The sequence below is a fragment of the Delphinus delphis genome, chromosome 8, assembly GCF_949987515.2.
Source record: "Delphinus delphis chromosome 8, mDelDel1.2, whole genome shotgun sequence".
In the NCBI taxonomy this organism is placed as follows: domain Eukaryota; kingdom Metazoa; phylum Chordata; class Mammalia; order Artiodactyla; family Delphinidae; genus Delphinus; species Delphinus delphis.
In genome coordinates this window covers 20,776,216-20,799,117 of record NC_082690.1, presented here as the reverse complement: position 1 = coordinate 20,799,117, position 22,902 = coordinate 20,776,216, and the positions used below count along the sequence as shown (strand labels likewise).

Below are 22,902 nucleotides of genomic sequence, written 5' to 3'. Positions count from 1 at the left end.
AGAATTGCCTGCTATTTCATATTTGTTATTGACAAGGTTTATTTTTACGAATACCACTGTTTTAGTCTTTACATAAAATATTTAGGGAAATAAATTTGACTCATGGCTGAAGCTAAACTCGGAGGGTATAATTAACCCCAGGGGTTTTCTTGGCGCCACCTGCCGATTGCTGCTGAATTGCAAGCCAGCATTTACAAATAATTACAATATTGGTTTTGCTGAAATTACCCATAATGATTTCAATCAGAGCAGCCATCTCAGAACAGAGTGTACGCTGGGACCCTCTAAATAATTTCCTCTCTTAATGTGCTCAATAAAGCTGCAAGCCTCCTGAATGCCAGGCCCATTTCTTTGGTGTCAGCCCCCTCCCTCCTCAGGCGTGGCTGGAACATTCTTTTTGCAGAGAGCTTAGGAAATGGTTTCTTTAACCCCATTTCTAATCTTTAAAAAAAATTTGCTGCCAATAAACATTTGAAGATGAGTAAGACAATTGATTAAACAAATATTGCTCTTTCCACACCTGTATGTCCTTAGAACAAGTTGCAAGGCCATGACGTTGGTCCAGATCTCTATGATATTAGTTGAATAGGACCATCCTTTGGAAATACTGTCATAGGAAGAGTTAGATTTCTGTACAAGGGCCCCACCATGCAAAGAATTGAATAATAATTGAATAAGTTTTTTCATTTGGCAAACAAAAACTTGTCTTAATCACCTTTGAAACTCGAAAGCCTAATGGACTACCTGGTACTTAGTATGTACTGAATGTGCATTTGATGAATAAATTATCTTTAAAGCACTCTAAATGATATGATATAAAATACTCTAAATTCTATGAGAAAGCAATACACATCAGAGTTACGTGGTAGTCACTCAGCTAAAATGGTGGCAAATTATAGTGTTCTAACTTTTATAAATGTTAGAACTATGTTCTAACTGTGGTATAATTTTTAGTGGTTGCTCTGTGATTCCCGCTATATTTTTTCTGAAACAAATCCAAAAATAGGACAGCACCTTCGTCGGGGCTCTTGGTTTTTGCAGGGATTCCTTGGCTAGATTTTTCTTCATATGTCTTTGAAGACTCTTGGGGCCTTTTTTTCAAAGACAGGAATTTTTGGAGATAACTTTTTTTAAAATTGTAGAAAAAATGGGCATCTCTGTGCCTAAGTGATATGGAATTGTTGATCTTGCGGTGCATCTCCCTAAAATTGACTGAACATCCTAGATTTGGGGTTCTGTGTTTTACAGCATCATGAAAATAGCCAAGGTGTTCTCGATAGCTCACCCTAGCACAGTGACTGTCACAGTGTCACGGTGATAACAGAGTGAGGAGGCGCCCTCGGGAGCATCTGGTATTTTGCAAATGTGGAGACTGAGGCAGTGACCTAGCCAAGGCACTAGACCCCCTGAGCTCCACTGTGGCATCCTTAGCATTCAGTTCTAAAGGGAGCTTCACAACATTGGAGAAAGCCCCTCTTCTAAGTAGACACTCCCCCCAAAGCAGGGTTCAACGTTTTGCGGTATTGATTCAGCCCTGGAGAGCCATACAGCTCAAATCTGAGAGAAAATAGTAAGGAAGGTACAGACAGAGCAGCCCCAGGGGAATAATCTCTAGTTCCCTTCCTAGGAGGCCTCGGGGGAAGGACTAGGTCCTTGCTTGGTGGGCGTGTTGGAAGGACCGCTGATGCCACCTCCTTCCCTCCTTCTGAAGGCAAAGAGAGCATTAATCCCAGAGTCAGTGTTGCAATTCTGAATACAGAAAGTTATAATGATTAATGTAAGTCTTCATTCAGTCCAGGGTCACCAACATCCTGTTTCACCTGGGACTAAGGGTTTGTCCATGGTAAAGGACTTGCAGTGCTAACGCCTGGAAAGTCACAGGCTAACCAGGACGAGGTGGTCACTCTAACTGAGCAGGAGAGTAGAATTTGTAAAGTTCTACTGCATCTCCTATTCCGTTGTTCAGCCTCGTTGAATCTACACAGACCTCCTTCCCTACTCTAAAATATACTCCACTTTGAATTTCTTTTTGGCACTGGATATCTCTAATGGTATAAGACATAGTTGAAATATTATCTAAGACTTAGAAGGGTCCAAAAGAATTTGAGAAGCGTACGCACCTTGACATTATCTAAACCAAATCTCTAAGTACTTTCCACTGAATAGTTGGCGCTGGTGGCTAGATAGTGGCATAAAAGCAGGACAAGTCTTCGCCTGAAGCCCTTTTATCTTTTTGTTTTTCTTTTTCTTTTTCCTTAATTACTGATTGAAGAAAACAAATAATAAGCACAAATTTTCCTAAATACTTTATCCCTCAGACATGAAGATTACACAGCCTCCCTGTTGTTGCTTTTATGTGTCCCCATGACTGGCACACGTGCAGCAAGATCGCCTCGCGATCCTGTTAATCGAGCTTCCAGGTGGAGTGCGCGCTGCCGACCCAGGCCGAGTAGCGGGGCTCTCATTAGCTTTGTCTCTGGTTCCTCCTTGTCTCAAAGGGAAAAGTAGGACACTCCGCCACTGTAGGTTCTCAGAGTAGCTGAGTGAGGACAGTGGGCTGGACTGACCTTACCAGCAGCCTTCTCATTAAATTACCAAAGGTACACTGTGGGTGATGAGGCCCAAAGCCTGGTGACAAGCCTCCCCTGGCTCTCCTGTCCCATGTCTGTGATTCTGTCTTCCAGAGAACAAGTGAGGACCACCCACCCAGAAGGTAACTCTTTTATAGGCTCTCCACGTTTTCTGTCTGAGGTCATGAAATAGATACAGAGATGCTTTCCACAGGAGGTACAGGGTTCCCAAGTGTTGTAAATCTTCATTTTAACTCTTTATAACAGACATTCTCTCATCTCATTGCTTTCAACATATACTAATGCAATAGTTTCTCTTAAAGTCAATCGCCCTCTTCCTGAAGAACCATCCCAGCCCTGGTAGTTTGTCACAAACAAGCTCATCTTTCTTCTCGACCTTGGATTCAGAGTTCTACTGCAAGGAAAAGAGAAACGTTGACTTTTTTCTGCTGAGAAACGCTAAAGACATATTTCCCTCTCTCTCTTCTCACAAATAAAAAGACTTTAATGATCGTTCCATTAATACAAGGTACCAAGGATTATCACTCAGGCTGTTGAGCCGCAAATGCCGGATACTTACAAGAAACTTGCCTGCAGCAACTCGTGCTTTACTTAATCACAACTGGAAACTCGTTATTTTTTTTTAATGAATCTAAGTAATAAAATTTAATTCATACAAAGATGGTCACAAGAATGCAGCATCATTCCACCCCAGTTAGGGATTAGACCGCTGGGATGAATCATATATCCAGGGGGAAAAAAATGGGCTGTTTTGAAAACTTATTTGATGGGTGTAGTTTTCTCCTTAAATGCTTACATTTTCCCATATTTATGTACCAGGTTCATAAAAGTTAAATCTATAGTTGTAAGAGCAGCTAAAAGAAAATACAGGCACGTGACAGAAAAAAAACCAAAACAACAACAAAAAACCCACTTCTCTCTAAAATGGTAAAAGAACTATGCTAGTAGGGAGGGTGGTTTCCCAGAACATTCCCAAAAGGCATTCTCACTTTGGGCTAAGTCTGAGGCATCCAACTGGAATTCAGAGTTTTATATGTATTGCTTTTTAACCATTTGAATTGCTGACAAAGCAAGAGGCCAGCCCCAGCCCATCACTACCTCCCATTCTGTTGGATCGGATTTTCATTTTGTGGATGAAAATGTCATGCAAATTACGTGGCTGTTGCAGGGGAACCCAGTGCACCTAAGCTCGAAGGGCAGATGGGAGAGGATGGAAACTCTATTAAGGTGAACCTGATCAAGCAGGATGACGGCGGCTCCCCGATCCGACACTACCTGGTCAAGTACCGAGCGGTGAGTGGCCTCCTTCCCGGGCGTCACACCACCCCGTAACCCTGACACCTGCCTTCTTGGCACAGCAACGTGCAAAGCCCAGGGGGGCGGGGGCGGCCTCTGTGCCTGGCAGGTGGCTCCTGGGTCCGGGTTAGGGTTTTACATTCCAAGATTGACTTGCAGCCTTTAGGTCATGTCTACGCTGAGACCATTTTTTTTTCAGTCCCCTATTTTATATTTTTTAATTGAAATGCAGTTGATTTTACAGCGTTGTGTTAATTACTTCTGTACAGCAAAGGTGACTCCATTATACATATATATACATTCTTTTTCTAATACTCTTTTCCATTATGGTTTATCATAGGATATTGAATATGGTCCTCTGTGCTACGTATAGCATGGATAAACACACTGAGACCATTTTAAAAACCTCTAAAATGATTTTGGTGATGACAAATCCATACCATGATTGATTTTTCTGCTTCCTAAATTTTTCTACGAAGTTATCTTGCCATCACCCAGTACTTTTTGCAAATAACATACTGATATCTGATAATCACACTTGGATAAAGCGTGTATCATAGGCCAGGCGTGCAGGCCCATGATCGCATGCATTTTCTTCTCCCCAAGAACCCTACGAAGTTGGTCTTAATGATTATCCCCACTTTACAGAGGAAGTAAGTGAGGCTTATGCAGTCAGTGACCGCATGACTCATACAGCCAGGAAGCCAGGGTTTGAATCCAGGTCTGTGTGCCTGAAGAGACGGGGTCCTTAGCCCCCGGCCTGGGCTGCCTCAGGTCCTAAACCAGCTCCTTCCCTCACCCTACCCCCAGTGCTCGTGCAGCCCACCTGAGCTGTTGTCACCCTGCTGTCCGGCTACCAGTGAGCCTGGCCATAAGCCTTTTCTTCTGGGTTTGCCCACCACCCATCTAAGATTTCTGACAGTCCACCTTTCATCCCCGACCCCCAAACTGAAAATCACCCCATTGTGGCTTTTTGGTTTTTTCTGGTTTTAGAATGACCCTTGGCCATTGCCTTCCACAGCCAATTGCTGAGAGGTTTAGAGGCAGCATCTGAGCATTGGAAATAGCCTCTTGCTAGGATTTCTTGCCCGTAGAAAATAATGAACTTGAGAGGAGTTTTCTTTCTTCAGATAGCCCCCAAAATAGGCTTTTCCCGGGAAGTCTGACCTACTCCCTATCTGCCTTTTGATCAGCCCTGCTTGAAGTACCATGGGAGCCCTAAGCCGGTTATGTTTGCAGAGAGTCCGCGCAGCACAGAGCCCTCCCGGGCACACGTCTCAGCCGCTGGGCAGCCTGTCAGTCCACTCAGCCCTCTCCTCCTTAACTGTGAAGTCAGGCGCGAGCCTGTTGTTGGAAGAGGAGCCTCAGTTGACTTTCCTAAGGCCCAGCCCAGAGGCACGACCATCTGAGAGGTCCCTGCGGTTTCCTTGCTGTGGAGTAGGATTCAGGGACTGGGCAGGTGGTCCCATGGAGCCCACTGGAAGTGGGCAGTGTGGGGGGAGGATGTTATTATGTGTTATTATGCTGATGTGGCCCAACAGACATGGGACCCGATTCCAGCTTTACCATTGAGCGGCATGGGACCTGAATAGGTCACCCAGTCTTCCATAATCTCCATTTCTCCATCAATAAAATGGAGAGAGCTTATCAAGCTGTTGTAAAGATTAGTTATAACGTAAGCAAAGAACCTGAAATGTGCCTGACACTTGGAAAACTCTGTACGTGGTAACTGTGATAATCACTGCTATGATGCAGGCTGGGGCTGGAAATAGCTCCCTCATGAGGCCACATCAGGTGTCAGTGTTCCAGAAGAGCCGTCCCAGCTGTGCCAGGCAGGCCTGCCTTAAAGAGACAACTGGGGCAAAGCACTGCGATATGCTAGACTTCGACAACCGTAACTGTCCTCTCCCTTCCACCTCAAATCCTAACATGTGCTGAACATTACTATTATTATACGTTATTAATATGTATTACGTAATGTAATGTTTGCTTTATATTCTGGCTCTCTCTTCTGTATGATGTTTGCCAAGGAAAGAAGCCTTTCAGAGAAAGAGGACAAAAACAGCTGAATTTCTTCATTTTAAATTAAAATGGGGCACGTGCTGACACGCTCGGGAGCCAACTTAGAGCCACAGCCTGGCTTCCAGTTAGACTCTGAGGACATAAGCACCCCCTTCCAGCATTTCCCCACACTGGTCATGGCCATGACACGAGTGCTATCCCATTCCTAAAGGTATCCCTTTGGCTGGTACAAAGCATTTTTCTGGGAAGACGGCTGGCTTTCCTATAATGTAACTCTTCCTGGAGCCTCAGCCATGGGCTAGACCACCTTCCAGGTGACACTGCTAGCATGTTCTGCTCTTCCAGGGAGCAGCCCATCATCCAGTAGACATGCGTCGACGGCTCCCACCCAGAACAAACTCACTGGCAAACGTGTAGGATAGAACTGAAAGAACATTTGAGAAAAGAGGGGCACCTATAACTCCAGCTTCGTGCCTGAAATTATGCCCTGGGCAGTGCTCTGCTGAGCTGAGTGTACCTTGTAGGCACTCTGGGCACCTCAGCCTTGGACCTGACAGAAGAATTCACACCTGTGACACCTCCAGCTCCCGTCTCAGAGAGCAGGTCACACCGCACGCAATAGGACGATCCAGTTCAGCGCAGTAGATGTGTGTTGAGCTCCCTTCTACGAAAGGCTTTGGGCCCAGAGGCTCTTGGCCACAGCTCGACTGCCCATGTGGCTTGGGGAAGTCACCTGACCTCTCCCTCCCTTCCCCGTCATCAGCGTTAGTAAGGGCCAGGCAGAAGCACTGGCAGGCTTGTTGTAGGGATGCAGGGAGAAAATGTGCAGAAAGCCTTTAGTCCAATGCCTGGCACGTAGTGGGTGCTCCATAAATGATAGTGTTTATTTTTAATAAAAGTGGAATCTGTGCAGTGTTCCCATGTCAGGGAGGTGAGTCACACACCTGAGTGTGACCAACATTCTGAAACAGGCCAAGAAACACAGTTGTTGGATTACTCTTCTAGGTCATCCTTAGGCCACGGGCCAGCATTCCAGAGTGCAGCTTGGGTCCCTGCACGCTCTCAAGGTGGTGCACGGGACATTGAAGGGTTGGCCCCATGCCACACTGGCGGTCTGCCGCTGTTTGTATTTGCAGGCAGGCGACGTTGACCTCCTGACCTTCATGATCAATTACCTTTGGGTTTTTCAGGCTGGTTAAGAGTAAAGACCATGTCCTATCTTTGGTTTTTATTTCTGACTCCCTTATGTTCCTCCTGTTAGCTGGTCTTAGCAGCTATTTCACCTAAAGCTTTCTGGTGTCTTGTATCTTCCTTGCCGGTTTCTCCCAGAAGCTCTCCTCCGAATGGAAACCAGAGATCAGGCTCCCATCTGGCAGTGACCACGTCATGCTCAAGTCCCTGGACTGGAATGCCGAGTACGAGGTCTATGTGGTGGCTGAGAACCAGCAGGGAAAGTCCAAAGCAGCTCACTTTGTGTTCAGGACCTCGGCCCAGCCCACAGCCATCCCAGGTATGACGGCTTTGCTTTCTGTGAGTTTCCCGCTTTGGATTAACGCACAAGTGCCGCACCTCCTAATGTGCCTGAACAGCCCCTGACAACTCGCTTGCTTACAGCCATCCTCATGATCGGTTGCCCATGCAAAGCTTAGTTTTGCTTTGTACCTAGCTGTGCAGTAGGTTGAGATGGCCTGGACCCCCAGGAAGGCTTGGCCAAGCCTCCTGAGTGAGGGTCCTGTGTCATTCAGCCTTGGAGGACTGACGATAAGCCAGTCCGTGGGACCCCTCAGATGGGAGAGACCCCAGCTCCAGCCAAGCTTTGGATGCTGGTTGAGGAAGGATCCTTTTTCGAGACCTTATCTGCTATCTACCATTTCATACAAGGACCACGTAACTGTTTTGAAGCACTTTCTCTCTGATGCTTGCTTACCTGCACAGCTGTGGTCCAAATCTCTTCTCTATGGGAACCCCAAGAGAAGGGACATATGGTGCCCAGTTAGTTAGTTAAAAATCCTCCCTGCCAAGGGCCTTTCAATTGAAACAAAGATTAAACCGAGCCACTTGAAACAGAACAAGTGGAGAAAGTAGACGCTGGAAACCCCCATCCATGAAAGGCAGTCCAGTCTGCTAGAGGCCGGCATGGGAGCAGCTCTCCCAGGAGATGCAGATCTGTCTCTAGGGATCCAGGACCAGCTCAAGTGTGGGAATAAAGTGAGAGTTCTGCTTTCTGGCCCAGCTGCCTCGCTTCTGATGGCCAATCTCCTCAATGACCTAATTCCTCGGAGCAGAAAGAGATCTTCATCGCCCCTCTCTGCTTTTCCAGAGCAGCCGTTTGCCAACCACAGGCAGGAGAGGTGGGCATAGAATATGCAGCTGCAGCCTAGTGGAGGGGTCCCCGTAAACGCTCTGCAGTGTCCAAGTATGGTAGGAAGATGCTCCCACCTCCCGGTGGCCTTCGTCTGGCCTCCATTATGCCTGTCCTGTCTAGAGTGCTTGCCCCCAGCTCTCAGCTCAGTGATCACGATTGCTGTTTCCAGAGGGAGAGAGGCCAGAAAGGACATGGGCTACTGTGACACAGGGCTGTGTGTGTGGAAGTGCGTTGGTCGAGCAGCAGCAAAGTAAGATCAGTGTGTGCTTCCCGATGGTTGGTTGCACATAAGTGTGTGTATCTGGTGGATGTGTGTGGGCCCCCAGGGAGTTGGCGGCCATAGATGAGAGGTGTCCATGGTCCTCCCCTCTGCACTGACAGGGAGGCCCCTTAGCATAGGCTAGGGTGGGTGTCTCTCTGCAGGCACTGGTCATGTGGTCAGTGATGAAGCCAAGGTATCTGGTTGTGACTGTAAACGATGTTCTCCTCACTGCTTCGTAGGCTGTCCAAATAGAGGTGTCCCTTTCTATTCTCTGCCCCTTCTTTCTCTGCATTCTTGGGTCAGTTTTTCCCTGGAATTGACAGTCTGATGGGAGTGTTCAGATCTGCTCGGCTTTTATGGGGCACTTAGGAGATGGGGGAGTGAGAAGGCTTGAGGGATTCCTTTGCAGTGAGACAGATTTCTACGGGCATCTGCTTCCCCGGGTAAGACCTCGTAGGTGGTGATTCCGACACGCTGCGTTCCCAGGCTGGGTACTGCCGGCGGCATCAGCTTCTGAGCTTGGAGAAGTTGGGGCCACTGGGTGTCAGATACAGAAATTCTGGGAAGACCAGTCCCCCGAGTCCTGCCCACTGGGGTTGTCAGAGTCCTTCTGGCTAATCTCCCAGGCTCCCAGTTACAGGGGAGGGCTGGAGGGGCTACTCACCTCCCCAAGAGGGCTTCGGGCTCTACTGCATAGGTTTTAGAAGGAGGTTGCTTGGTTGGACGTCTCTGGGACCTGCGAATAAAACCTCTGAATTACTAGATGTACGTTCACGGTGGAATTCTCTGGTCCGTGGGTGGTGGAGGTGAGAGGTGCAGAACTAGATTCTCTTTAAGAGCACTGTGGGTGGGGGGATGGTACAACAGGAAGAAGAGTCCGATTTATTGCCGAAAAGGTGGCCCCCATCCTTGCATACAGTTTGCTGCACATACTGCAGTGATCAGATGCCTCTCTACCCCAACGTGTAAAAAGCTCTAGAGGCTATAGAAGGCTGTGGGGAGACTCCTGACTGCACCTTAGAGACCTCCCCTGATCAAAGGTAACACTTTCCTAATCAGACTCTTGTATTTGCCTGTGGAGGCTTCTGTTCTCTCACTTTAATTTCATTTGCTCGCTGACCCCTAACCCCTGAATTCACCCCGCTGTGCTGCTTCTGGCCTTGCTGAGCTTAGGAACTGGCCTTATGGTGATAATATGGCACTGAACTCTTCTCTAACCTTTGTCAGTTTAATTTACAAAGTTGAATTAACCTTTGATTCTTGCATTTTCTATATTTGACCTATTTTTTTTCTTTTTATCTATTTTTTTTCTCTGTTTCTGTCTCTTCCTTCTCTTTCCTCCTTCCCCCTCCCTTTCCTGTGTCTGTCGTCACACATATCACCTTGGACGTCACTGGGACATCCCCACTGCCACATTTGTTTTTAAACAACCACATTCTCTCTGGGGACCCATTGCTTGGCACCTGCAGCGACCTTGGGAGGCTCCACCACGTCCTCTACCTTTGTCTCATTGCTTTTCTCTGCAGTGACTCTTCTCTTGCTCTGTTAGGAACTTGAATGCCAAAAAACTAAATTTGCCTAAGAGCCCGGTTCCTATGAGAATGATCAGTGCCCCCTTTGGAAGGATCTGTCAGGACTGCCATGGCCACACCACCAAGCTGTCTGTGCAAGAGGAAGGTTTGGCAATTGGAAAAAGCTGGACCTCCACACATTACCCTTCACAGATACTTTTGTGCCACTTCATAAGGAGTTTGCCCCCCTTTTCATAGCAGTATAAAAATGTTTGGGAGCTCTTCTCTTTACACCCTCTCTCTCTCTCTATATATATATATTAAAAGAACAACAACAAAAAACCATTACATTAGGTTTACAGAAAAGCTTCTGCACATCTGCTACTGGTTGCATTTCTGGTTCTTACCTGAAAACGTTGTAGCAGAGAAGGATTTCTAAGTACTCTCTAAAGCTTGCATCAGATTGTTAAAATCACCCCGTGTCCCCATTGTAACCCTGTGCTCCTCTGCTGCCCTTCAATAAGTAGTTGGCTTCGCTTGCATTTAAGTGCCCCTGGTAAGCCCGCTGCGATTCACAGGAGCATTTTGCTGGCATGATGGGCAAAGTAAGTCGCCCTGTTGCCCATGCAGCGGAAGAACTCGGATTTGTTGAGTATTTTCTAGGGCTGATCCTGGGAGGCGCTTTGGTCCTGGCAGTATAACCAGCACCTGATGCTGGCTCTGTGAACAGGGCCAACCTAGGACGTGCCCGGCACCTATGGGCTCTGGAAGGTGCGTGTCTCCCAGTCAGGGTGATACCTGCTGCATGGCTACAAGTCAGCCACAGACCTCGTGTCTTGGCGGGTGTGACCCAACTGTGACCCACATTATCGCATAAGCATCAGTCCCCCAGGTTGGAAGCATCCACTGTGAGCCTGGCGCAAGTCGCGCCCCCTGCCCACACATGCTCAGTAGAGCGCGAGGCAGGGCCAGCCCAGAGTGCCCATAAATTGGAACCCAGCCGGCCTGTCATACTGCCCGAGTGCCCCGACCCCCTGTCGGTCAGTGGTTTCAATGACATTTTGAAAATTCTGGTGGAAGCCAGCTGCCCCTCTGCTGTTGGGGGTAGCCCCCGCCATGCCCAGGAGAGGAGGTGAGGTGTGTTTGTTAAAGTTCCCCGTAGAGACTCGAGTGAATCCTGCTCAGTGGCGTCCGTGTCTGAGCTCAGGGGTACCTTCTCCTGAATAAAAACTCCCCCCTCCGTTGTGGTCACATATCATTCCACATATCTCATCTCTGAGCATCTCCACAGAAGTCTGATTTTTGTTCATTTTGGTTTCTTTACTTTTCGGTTCTGTTGTCATTTTTTAATGTTCAACGACTAGCCTTTCTCTTTGGGAATCCAAATGATCCTGTGGTCTGCAGGGCAGAGCTGCCCGTGGCAGTGGGCACAGGCCCGTGTCCCCAGCGCTGGTAGTTTAGAGGGTCAGGTACACACACCGGCGGCCACAGGCCACCCAACGGCTCAGCCAGGCAGCGCCTCTCGCCCTGGCCCCGTTGGCCTCCAGCCCCGCCGTGAACCTCTCCCCCGGGCTCCCCGATCTCCCGTCCCACCATGGCAGCGGGAGCAGACACGGTTCTTAGGCACAAGGCAGAGTATCAAGGAGAGGCCCATGGTGCCTCCGGGCCCGGCGTAGAATCCCAGGGCCATTAGGAAGGCAAAGGAGGGAGACATGGTCCTCACGCAGGTCACCCATCACTGTCCCCTGACTCCCGGCAGGCTCTTGGTATCATCTTCGGCAGAAGTTGCATATTCACCCAGGAGGGCCCATCTCAGAGGTCTGCCCCACCCTGGTCCCAGTCCCATAGGCAAGGGCCTATGTCTGTGTTTCTGAAGATCTGGCCCAAAGTGTGGGGAGGCCTGACATCCATGACCCTGTCCCCTCAGCTCATTCTGGGCCAGGCAGGCCTCAGCTGAAGCAACGTTGGGGTCATTGCATTGGCCCCATTCGGATAGGCCCGTGGTTTGTAAGGGACGCCCTTTCGGGAGACAGCATTCAGGCACGCCCGCCCCCACCGGACACTGAGCCACCCTCATGGTGGCTGCAGCCCTCAGCCCCGCCGGGAGCCCCTGAGACAGGCCCTGAAGGAGGGAACGCTCGCTGCCCCGCTCAGCCGCCCTGCCCCCGCGCCCTGTCTCAGTGCTGCCCGATCTCGACACGCCACAGGGCTTCTCTGCTCGTGTTTTGCAATATTTATATGGCAGGTTTGGATCACGTTTTTCTACTAATAAGAATGCTAACATTGTTGTGTAGATAATCAGCGAGGCCTTGATGAAGTTTACACCTTTGCATTATTAAAGGAAATAACAGTTCATGTGAACTCACCAGCGTGTTTGGATTTTATTTGATAGTTGTGTATCCTACAAAGTGCCAAAATCCCTTTGCCTCCACCTCACAGGTACCTGGATTACTTTGATTGCCCCAGAGAGCCCTTTAAATTGGACCCCAAACTCGTAGCTTGCTGAGTGGAGTTCTAGTCAAAGGAATCACTTTCCCTTCCTCATGAGGAGTGATGCAGTTTTCTCAGCTCTCCTAAGAGCTGCTGTGGGTCACCGCCTCCTTGGACTTCCCCCAGCAGACAGGGCGAGGGGAAAGTGCCTTTGCGGAGCCAGAAGGTGGTCACCTTGGGATCAGGGGCACACTCTGGGCCACCGGAACCACAACTCTGTTGCAAGTTCTCGCGATTGCACGGCTCCCTTAACGACTTCATATCCGAGGCTTCACAGAGTGACGTGGTGACAGAGAGAATCTAAGAGAAAGGTCTCATTGGCAAGCCCTATTCTCTCTATAATCACACTTAGTTGGATGCCTCCTGAAAGCCCCAAGACCAGCCATCTATTCAGCAGATTCCAGGAAGGAACAAGCAGACGAGTGAACCAGAACCTCAGCTTAATTGGTCTGAGAGGCGGAGGTGGGAGGGGGCACTTCTGCACTGATGTCCCGTGACACAGTGACTTGGGCCCCCTCAACTGCAAGGTGGGAGATGTCTTCCCATTTTGAGGCATTTATGAGCATAGGCACTTGTAGGTCTCAGTCTTGGGCAAGCCAGGTGTTCAGTGCCGACACCTCCCAGACCAGGAACCACAGAGGATGTGCAGCCCCAGCTCCATAGCCCTACCGTTCAGCGCAGCTCTAAGCCCAGAGGTTGTGGAGGAACTGCTCCCAAGAAGCACTCTATGTATGCAGGTGTGCAGATGGGGTAGCCAGGAGAGGTCAGGGGAAGGTCATGCAAAGATAGACCCCAAAGTTGTTTTCTTTTCCTTTTGTCAAATGTTAAGCAGGATGCAGGAGATAACCTTTGTCCTTCTAGTTTCCTGGACTAAGCAATTCTGTCGTAGCGACCAAGAGGTAATGAATGTTGGCTTGACTTGGGTACCCTTTCATTTGCATTCTGTGTTTCCTTTATTTACAGTTTTTTGTAAAGGCTCCACACATCCTTCCTCCAGCTTGAGGGGTACCTCACTTCCTCTGGAAGCCTAGACTCTTAATGGTGAACTGGGTGGTCCCTTGGGGATAAGTCTTTTTTCTCTCCATCCATCAAGTACATCAGTTAGGTCAGGGCCACCAGGTAAGACTGCACAGCTCATCCTTGGGTGGGGAGTCATAGGAACAGCTGTTATTCATTGTAATGCAGGCAGAAAACTTAGAAACAGTGGTCCTCAAAGTCTGGGGTGCATGAGAATCGCTGGGGAGCTCCATCAAATCCTGAGCCTCAGCCCCAGAGATTCTGACTTGGTAGAATGGGGGAACCCCAGAATCTTAACAAAGCACCCCAGGAATTCTGCTGCAGGTGGAGAAACATTATGCTGAAAGGTATTTATTTTTCAACTAAAGATACAATCATAAGAATCAATGAATAAAGATGGGACCTACCAATTGTCTTGCAGGAAAAAGTCCTGCTCGGTACACACTGTGGAGGACATGGACATTAGGGAATCTGTACCCTGTGCTGGGGACTGCAGGACATCTAACATGCAATGACAGGCCCTTAGAGTTGAAGAGGACCTGAAGACATCCTCTATCCTAGGCTCTGCCCAGTGCAGGAACCTCAGCCAGAGCATTATGGTATCCCGGCCAAGGGATTTTCCAGCCTCTTCTTGAATGCCGCTGGCAACAGGGAGCTCTTCCAAGGCAGCTCACGCCACACTTAAATAGCTCTTGTGTGTTAGTTCTGTCTCATGTGAGCTCAAGTTTGCCTCTTACCCCCATAGTTGCCATCCACTAGGGACACTGAATAAGACTGCTTCCTTCTCATGTCACACCTTTAAATATTTGGAGACAGTGTTCTCATCTCCAAGGCTAAACACTGTTCCTTTGTTCAACAAATATTCTTTGAACATTTCTTATAAGTTGGGTTGTCCTAGATGCTGGGGAGACAAGAGACAGGGTACCTGCCAGGATATTCTAGAGGGCGGGGCAGCCAGATAAAAGCATGTCAATGAACAGAAAATGACAGATAGTGGTAAGAGGAGCATAAAACAGGGTAATGTGGTAGGTACTGGGTAGAGGTGCCTGAGTAGATAAGAGATCAGGGCAGGGGAGGGGGGAACCTCTGCAAGAAGGTGACATTTGAGCTGAACCTGCAAGAAAGCAAAGAGCCACCACAGGGTGCCGGGGCTGGAGGGTTCCAGGCACTATGACAGGAACGGGCTGGGCGTGGTGAGCAGATAGAATGGAGCTGCTCCCGGCCAGAGCACAGGGATTGGAGGCAGGGCTCAGTGCCCTGAGTTGTGATGGTCAGAGGAGTGGGAGAGTCCACAGCACGTGTAACACCTTTTAGACCAAGGGAAAGAATTTGAATTTTATATCAAATGTGAGAGAAGACCATTGCCCTACCTTCTGTTTTATATCAGTCTCGTTGCCCTCCTGGCCCTTGGAGGTGTTGGCCTTGGCCTTCAGAGCAGTGCAGCCCTCTGATGGATCTGCTGAGCCCAGAGCACAGGTGGATAACGGCTGCTTCTCCCACACCGAGCAGCTTTGCAGTGGTTTGTTTTTCTTCCTTAGAGACCTGACTAGTTCCCTAAAACCGTATTTATGTATAAACCTCAGAACATGGTGTTAGTGCCTTTGAGTCCAAAAATACAGACATTCTTTCCCCACGAAAATACCTTAGGCTCCTTCTGCAGGAAGTAGACACTATTGGGTATGGGTGTCAGGTGGCCTCCAGCCCTGAGTCGTGGGATGGGGAGGAAGCCCAAGGCCGTATTTCTTCCCTGTTCAGGGAAGCAGCTTTGGTATTCTGACCAAGAAGGCCTGCGTGGCTTTCTTTGCTTTTGTGTGTGGATGTGTGAGCGCCACGGGGGAGCAGAGTGGACGATGTGCTACTGGGGAGAAGACCGGCTCTAGCTGACCGCAGGGACCCATGGCCAGTTTCCTGCTGCCAAAGCCCGGAGACAGAGTGGTCAGAGCTGGGTCCTCTGAGCATGGAGCCCGTTGCCAGACTCGGGCCTTCCTGGGGAACAGGCTGTGTCTTCAGTGTGGGTTGAAAGGGACCAGTGGGGGAGCCTGAGGAGGGGCTGGGAAGCAAGAGCAAGGTCCCAAGGAGGCAAAAATATTCAAGATCCTAGGAGGTTCCTCCAGCGCAGGCCCAGCTGAGCCCTGGGTGCCAGGAATTAGGTTGTGAGTGGTCGTCTCTTATGTGCTGGCCAGTGCCTATACACTGAATTGAAGTTAGAAATAAGGGCCATCAGAATAGGACAGCAGTTGAAGGAGCCCCGCCATGCCTGAGCAGGGCCCCTGGGACACACAGAGGGCCTCCCAGGAGCACAAACCACATGGAGACAGAGTGTGTGGCCATCTCTGTCACCTTGGGTTACCTGTTCTTTCCATTATTTGGCACGTGATGTGGCCAGAGGCCCCTGGGCCTGGACCAGATTCAGCAAAGGCCCTGTGAGACCCAGGTTGTGTTGGCCACAGTTCCTGCCTCCAGTCAACACGCCTGGGTGACCCAAGTGGGTCCAGAGGACACAGGAAGCTTCAGACAAGGTCTGGTGGTACGATGGGGCTGCCCCTCTGGATCCCTGTCCCCCCAGAAGAAAAATGAAGCAGGGTACCCACTTTTCAGCCTGGGGTCATGTTTTCCACACTGGCTTCCACAGAGCTCTGCATGGGTCCTTGCTTCCCCCAGCACAGCCTTCCGCCTCCCAGATGCTGGTGGGAATCACCAAGCGGGCAGGGGTCCACCGCAGGCACCTAGCACCAATCACGAGGGGGCCCTATGGAGCCGAGCCTGGGGTCCTTCTGTGATACCATCAATAGCCCAGGGCCCCCAGGGGATTCTAGATGGACACCAGGGAGTAAGACACAGAGGTTGAGTCATTCCAGTGAGTCCAGCTGGAGCGGGGATGCTGGGCGCTGCTCAAAGGTGAGAATGTGTGTCCGTCTGTGGTAGGCACGCGTCCTGTGTGAGTGAGCCTGTCGTGCGTGGGTCATCTCTGGGTGAGTCGGCTGGGTTTCTTGAAATCTGATCCAAGCGTGCCTGGCTCCCAGATGGTGAGTATTCCCAGACCTTCCGCCTCGCCCTCTGGGCCTAGCGAGGCCCCCTTATCTCCAGAGTAAGTGGCTTCATTCGTCTCCCGAGTGCAATGAAGGATATGGTCCAAAGTCGGGATCCTCTGGAGCGGCTCCTAAAGAGGGGGAAGGAAGCGCGCAGGTGCACGGGGCGTCTTGATGTGTCTGACGTCCCCACAAGCCCAAAGGAAGCCCTGGGAACCCTCTGTCGCCCCATCTGGGACCCTGTCCCTGGCAGCTCCCAGGGCTCACGGGGAGACCAACTGAGTGTGGGTTGAGAGCAGGGATGGAGACACATTGCCCAGTCTCCTCCTGACGTGTGGGTGCCTTGTGCCCTTGTCCCCTGGTCTATGAGAGGAGGCTGCCATCCCTCCCTCTTGAAGAAAGAGACGCTGTTGTCTCAACACCTGGGGGTAGAGAGGCCCCAGGGAAAGTGTCACTCTGAACACAGATGCCACAGCCGTCCTGTGGGCTCTACCCCACCCCCAGGGCTGTTGCTCAGCAGGTCCAGGTCTGCATCTCAGTGTACTAACCAGCACCATCCCTCTCTCCCTCCCCCACAAGCCAACGGCAGCCCCACCTCAGGCCTGAGCACGGGCGCCATCGTGGGCATCCTCGTCGTCACCTTCGTCCTGCTGCTGGTGGCCGTGGATGTCACCTGCTACTTCCTGAACAAGTGTGGCCTGCTCATGTGCATCGCCGTCAACCTGTGCGGAAAAGCCGGGCCTGGAGCCAAGGGCAAGGACATGGAGGAGGGCAAAGCCGCCTTCTCGTGAGTGCAGACCCGCCCGCTGCTGCGGAGCGCTACACTCTGCCCCGGCCTGGGGCCCAGCGAGGGAGCCACCTTAGCTTCCCCATTGGAAACCCCGAGGGGAGCAGAGCATTAGCGAACTGTCTCTCAAAGCATGGTCTTCAGGGGTACCCGTTTAAAAAGCAGACAGCTGGACCCAACCCCACATCTAGAATCGCATAGACATTTGAAATCCCTCCATAGGTCAAAATGAGGGGAATTGTCAGAGCTAAGCCTGGAGGGGAGCTACCATGGAGGGGTCAGCATTTGAGAGACACACTTGCCTTGCTGCCGTTCATGCATCCATCATTCAACAAATATTTATGGTGCGGCCGCTACAGGCACGGCACCATCCCCAGGCATGAGGGGGCAGCAGTGAACAAAGCAGATGAAAGTACCTGTCCTCCTGGAGGACGATCCAGCATCCTCCTGCAGGATGTGCTCCAGCATCTCTGGAGAAACAGATCCTGAGCCAAATAGCAGGAACCTTCACAGACTGTCACTGGGTGGGGCTGAGGTGGAGCAAGGCGAGAAGGGACGGAGCAAGGAAATCAGTTGTTAGCGCCACCCCATGCCAGGCACTGTATATACACACACATACGTCATGTACTTATACATGTATGTACATGCACACACACATGTACACATGTTTTACTCACATATACGTATAGCTATACTTATACATGTATGTACTTACATATACTTATACGTATACACATACATATACATACATCATATACTTACACGTATACATACTTACATATATGTATAGCTATACTTATACGTGTATGTACATACATATACACATGCATATACATACATCGTATACTTACACGTATACATACTTACATATACGTACACATATACTTATATATACATCATACACTTATCCGTGTTCGTACTTATGTATACATATACACATATGCGTACATACTTACGTGTATACAAATATAGATGACTTGAGCACTGGACTGTGCCAGGCACTGTGCTAAGCACTTTATATCCATTATCTCAGTTAATGTTCGTAACATCTAGGCAAGGTAGAGACTGTTATCTGCCCCATTCTCCAGGTGAGGAAACGGAGGTATGAGTGAGCAGGTCACACGGCCAGCAAGAGCGGAGGCTGAGATGCCGCACTTGACTCTGGTTCTGGATCCCACCACCCCCCCCACCCCAGCCTCGAGCGAGGCACAGGTGCCTGAGCCGTAGCTGGCTTCCCTGGGAGCCCCCTGCATCCCCCAGCTCCCTGGGATGGAACCAGCAGAGCTGTCTCCACAGGAAAGATGAGACCAAGGAACCCATCGTGGAGGTGCGAACTGAGGAGGAACGGACCCCAAACCACGACGGAGGGAAACACACAGAGCCCAACGAGACCACGCCGCTGACGGAGCCCGAGTACGTGGGCGGGGCGGGCTGCCACCTCCTCGGCACAGCCTCACAGCCACCACATCTCCCTGCGCACAGCTCCATGCTTCCCACCCGCGGCTCCCCAGCCGAGCATGGCAGGCTAGAATTCTGGAGTGCTGGGCCAGGAATGCCTGACCCCACTCTCTCCCTAGAGAGGAGGCATTCCTGATTCTACCTGGGTGGCTGTGGGTGCCTTAAAGGCTCCGTGCATACATGGGATCCCTAGACGCTGTGCCCAGCTCACACACACATTCTGGAAATGGCTTAAGGAGACAAAACTTCATTGAGAGAGGCTGAGCTTAGCAGATTCTGTTTAGGATTTCCAAGAACTCTAGGGTTTTCTGCCTTCTTCCTAAAAGGGCGAGGGAAGCTGGGGCCCTGGTAAAAACTCCCTGGTTCTCCTGGTCTCGGAAGCCTTGGGGACCCCCAGTCAGAGCCACATCCAGCTGTGATGGTAATGACCACGGGGGTATCGTGGGTCCTGTGGGTTTGAAGGAAATGGAGTTTAATGGAAGCACAAAATCTCTGGCTGGACCACCCACAGCCCTGAGGGACCACGGGGAGCCCTCTTCGTCTCAGGGGCAGGTGGGCCCAGTTCCCCAGGGACCTAGGTATGACGCCTGCGGTGGTGGACGCTGAGCTCCAGCTGGCCTCTCCCTGAGTCGAGATGCAGGCAGGGGTCCGAAAGGGCCGCCAGGGCTGCAGGGAAGGGAGCCCGTGCAGATCGGGAGGGGAGTCAGCAGGGAGGAAGGTGACAGGCCCTGTTAGACTGCCGAGTTCTCTGTTGTCTCCTGTGTCCTCTTCTGCCCGCCTGGGCGTGTGCTTCCTCTGACGTCCTCCTCTCTCTGTGGGCCTGTGTCCATGCCTGTGCGTCCCCGCATGCCAGCCCCCGGCCCCCGCCTTGGCCTCCTCCCTTCCCGGCTTCTCTGTCCGTCTCAGCTTCATCGTCTATCTCTTCTACTTCCTGTCCTCCCCACAGGCTGCCTGCTGACACCACAGCCACTGTTGAGGACATGCTGCCTTCTGTCACCACCGTCACCGCTAACTCTGACACTATCACCGAAACCTTTGCCACTGCTCAGAACAGCCCCACCAGTGAGACCACCACCCTCACCTCCAGTATCGCCCCCGTGGCCACGGCCACCCCTGATTCAAACTCTGTGCCCGCCGGCCAGGCCACCCCTTCCAAGGGGCCCGGCGTCGCCGCCACCTCCCCGCCCCCAGCCTCAGCCCCCAAGGTCGCCCCCCTCGTTGACCTGAGCGACCCCCCGACCTCAGCCCCCGCCGCCAGCAACCTGTCCTCTAGTGTCCTGGCAAACCAGGGGGGCGTGCTCAGCCCCAGCGCCCCTGCCAGTGCGGGCGAGGCCCCCAAGGCCCCTCCGGCCAGCAAGCCGGTCCCCTCCCCGGCCGGGGCAGCCGGTCCCCTAGCAGTGGCACCGACGACCCCCACCCCAGAAGTCCCCCAGGCCAAGCAGGAGGCTCCCGGCACCAAAGGTCCGGACCCTGAGCCCACCCAGCCCGGCGCCGCGAAGAGCCCGGCCGAGGCAGCCAGGGCCCTCGCCAGCCCGAAGAGCGAGGCGGCCTCCATCAGCACCACAAACCCTGCCCAGGGCGAGGACTTTAAAATGGACGAAGGGAACTTCAAGACCCCAGATATTGACCTTGCAAAGGATGTTTTTGCAGCCCTGGGCTCTCCTGCTCCCGCCGCTGGGGCCAGTGGACAAGCCCCTGAGCTTGCTCCTTCCACTGCCGACGGCTCTGTTCCTCCTGCACCAGCCAAGACCGAGTACGGCCTCTCTCTGTCCATTGTCGTCGGGTGGTGTCCCGTGGTGGTGGTGTGCGTTTGTGCTGTGTCCTCCCTGTTAGATGTGTCTTCAGCCTACTCCAGAGCTTCTCGGAGGCGACTGTCAGCCAGGGGCTGGGCCGAGGCAGAGAGTGGGGACAGGCAGCAGGCCCGGCAGGCAGCCGCCTGCTGACTAATTAGGTCACGTTAATTAGGTTTTATCCTTATCGTCCTAGCAGTGGCGTCTGTTGCCCCTGGAGGAGCCTTTGCATTCGGGCCACTGATGAGCGTAGCTTGGGAAGTGAGCTAAGGAGGTCAAGGTGCCCTGATCGGCGACACTGGGACCCACAGACAGTGTGTCATCCAGGGCAAGACCGAGTCCCCACCAGAATGGCACGGGTATTCGGGGAAGTAAACAGGCAGACCCTGAGGCTCGTGTGGGGAGAGGATCTGTGTGGTCTAGAAGGCCCTGTCACACTCCAACCGACACACCTACCCACCCACCCTTGCTTCTCCTGCCCTTGAGGGACTGGGAAGACGCAGAGCTCCCAAGCACTGAATGACTGCTGGGTCTTCCAAGTTCGAGGCCAGGTCCTTCAGCTTACAGGTTTCTTCAGTGTGAGGCCAAAATGCAGGGGCACCAGCTGGGGCTGGGGTCTGAGTCTGCTCTGGTGTGTCCTTAAGCCAGATTCTCACTCTTGGGACTGAGTCAGACAGAGGTTTTTATAGAGGCTCCTGTGGCTGCCCCCAGATAAGCGGAGGTGCTGCCCCCAAGAGCAGCAAGGGGACCCTCCCCAGGAGCCCCGAATCTGTCAGAAAATAAAAGGACAGCCCCGCCCACCCAGCTCCCCTGCAGCCCGGCAGCCCACTCTGGCCTCTCACCAGACTCCCATGGAAAGCTGCCTCAGTAACAAAGAGCATTTTCTTACCCTGCCCTGGCAAGCCATAGAGGCCTCACCAGGAAAGGCAGAGCACAGAGGGGTGGGGGTGAGGACAGGCAAGCGCAGGTGGTTTGCAGAGGGCCCCCTGGGATCAGTACCAGGGAGCCCAACATACATGATTTATACCAAGCTGGGCTGCTGCAGCCATGCAGCGTGAGGAAAAGCCTGCACCTGCTGCACTTGCACCAGCCCAGGTAAAGCTGGAGCCCCTGGCCTCAGATTAGGGCCGGAAGGGCTCCTTCCGCTGATTCAGTGGCTCTCTACTTTGGCTGCAAGTTAGAACCACTTGGGTGCTTTTAAAAGTCACCACATTCATAGCACTTAAATCAGGATTTCTGGGGACACGGCCCAGGCATCAGTGATTTTTAGAGACTCCAGGTGATCCTGACGTGCACCTGAGTTTGGAGACCAGTGCTCTAACTGGAGCCCCCTTTGAGGAACTGGCCAGAGGGTGCGTTACTGCAGACCGTGGTCTCAGTGCTGTTTTCCTGTTTCTCCGCAGGAAGGGTCCTGTAGAAGCAAAGCCGGAGTGCCAGGAGACAGAAACGAAGCCAGCGCCAGCCGAAGTCAAGACGGTCCCCAACGATGCCACACAAACAAAGGAGAACGAGAGCAAAGCATGATGGGTGACGAGACACCAGCAAAGATCAAAATTAAAAGTGACACAACAGCTTCACCAGAGCATCTCCAATATCTCATACACACACACACACACACACACACACACACACACACACACACACACACATCTCATTCCTCTAGTGTCTTTTGCCTTTAAAAAAAAAACTAAGCAGATCAACGTGGGATCTCCTTTTTGTAGCTTTATAGAAAGGGTTCCTTTGCTGCGCACTCACTTGTAAGAAAATGAGACAAAAAGGTGAAACCCACAGCCAAACTAGGACTCTCCGTTCCCTGAAACCATTTAAAAATCAAACAAAAGGACCCCAAATTAAGAATCTAGGAAGCTCAGAAAAATAAAATCTCTAGGTTCAGGAAGACCGCACTTGGTGTTGCCCAACTGGCACAGACCAGGTTCAGAGAAATACTTCCAGACACTAAGACTAACCGAATGAACAAAGTCCAAGTTTATTTTTATACTTTCAGTCGAGTTTGAACTCTGTAAAACCTCATAAATAAGTTATAATTTCTGTTCACTTTGTATTTGTCCAGTATGCAAAGTGTGTCACCCTTTCTAGCTGAATTCAATTCCCACATAGACTCTTGTTTTGTAGGAAGAATGCCAAATTGCAGCTTCTGGGGGTAGATCTCAATTTGCAGTATTCGGATTTCTTTTCCTTTCCTTTTCTTTTTCCTTCTTTTTTTTTTACCTTTCTGCCAACTTTGCTTTCCAGTGTTTACAAGTTGACAAATGTTTGACTTCAG

The 22,902-nt window shown here is 51.2% G+C and overlaps 1 protein-coding gene across 12 annotated transcripts in view; it reads left to right on the top strand.

Annotated features, from left to right (window-relative positions):
* NCAM1 (neural cell adhesion molecule 1) overlaps nt 1-22,305 on the top strand; it is a 317,743-nt gene extending 295,438 nt beyond the window's left edge. For 3 of the 12 annotated variants that reach the window (XM_060017948.1, XM_060017947.1, XM_060017945.1), the window contains 5 exons: nt 3,760-3,884; nt 7,242-7,419; nt 17,163-17,370; nt 18,667-18,783; nt 22,022-22,305. In XM_060017948.1, coding sequence (XP_059873931.1) covers nt 3,760-3,884; nt 7,242-7,419; nt 17,163-17,370; nt 18,667-18,783; nt 22,022-22,142 — 749 coding nt within the window. In that variant the 3' untranslated portion in view covers nt 22,143-22,305. Of the gene's footprint in view, nt 1-3,759; nt 3,885-7,238; nt 7,420-10,005; nt 12,401-17,162; nt 17,371-18,666; nt 18,784-19,774; nt 20,582-22,021 lie in introns of those variants that run through there. The other 9 variants (XM_060017951.1, XM_060017946.1, XM_060017943.1 and 6 more) reach the window with 4 other exon arrangements.
* The last annotated feature ends 597 nt before the right edge of the window (nt 22,306-22,902 follow it).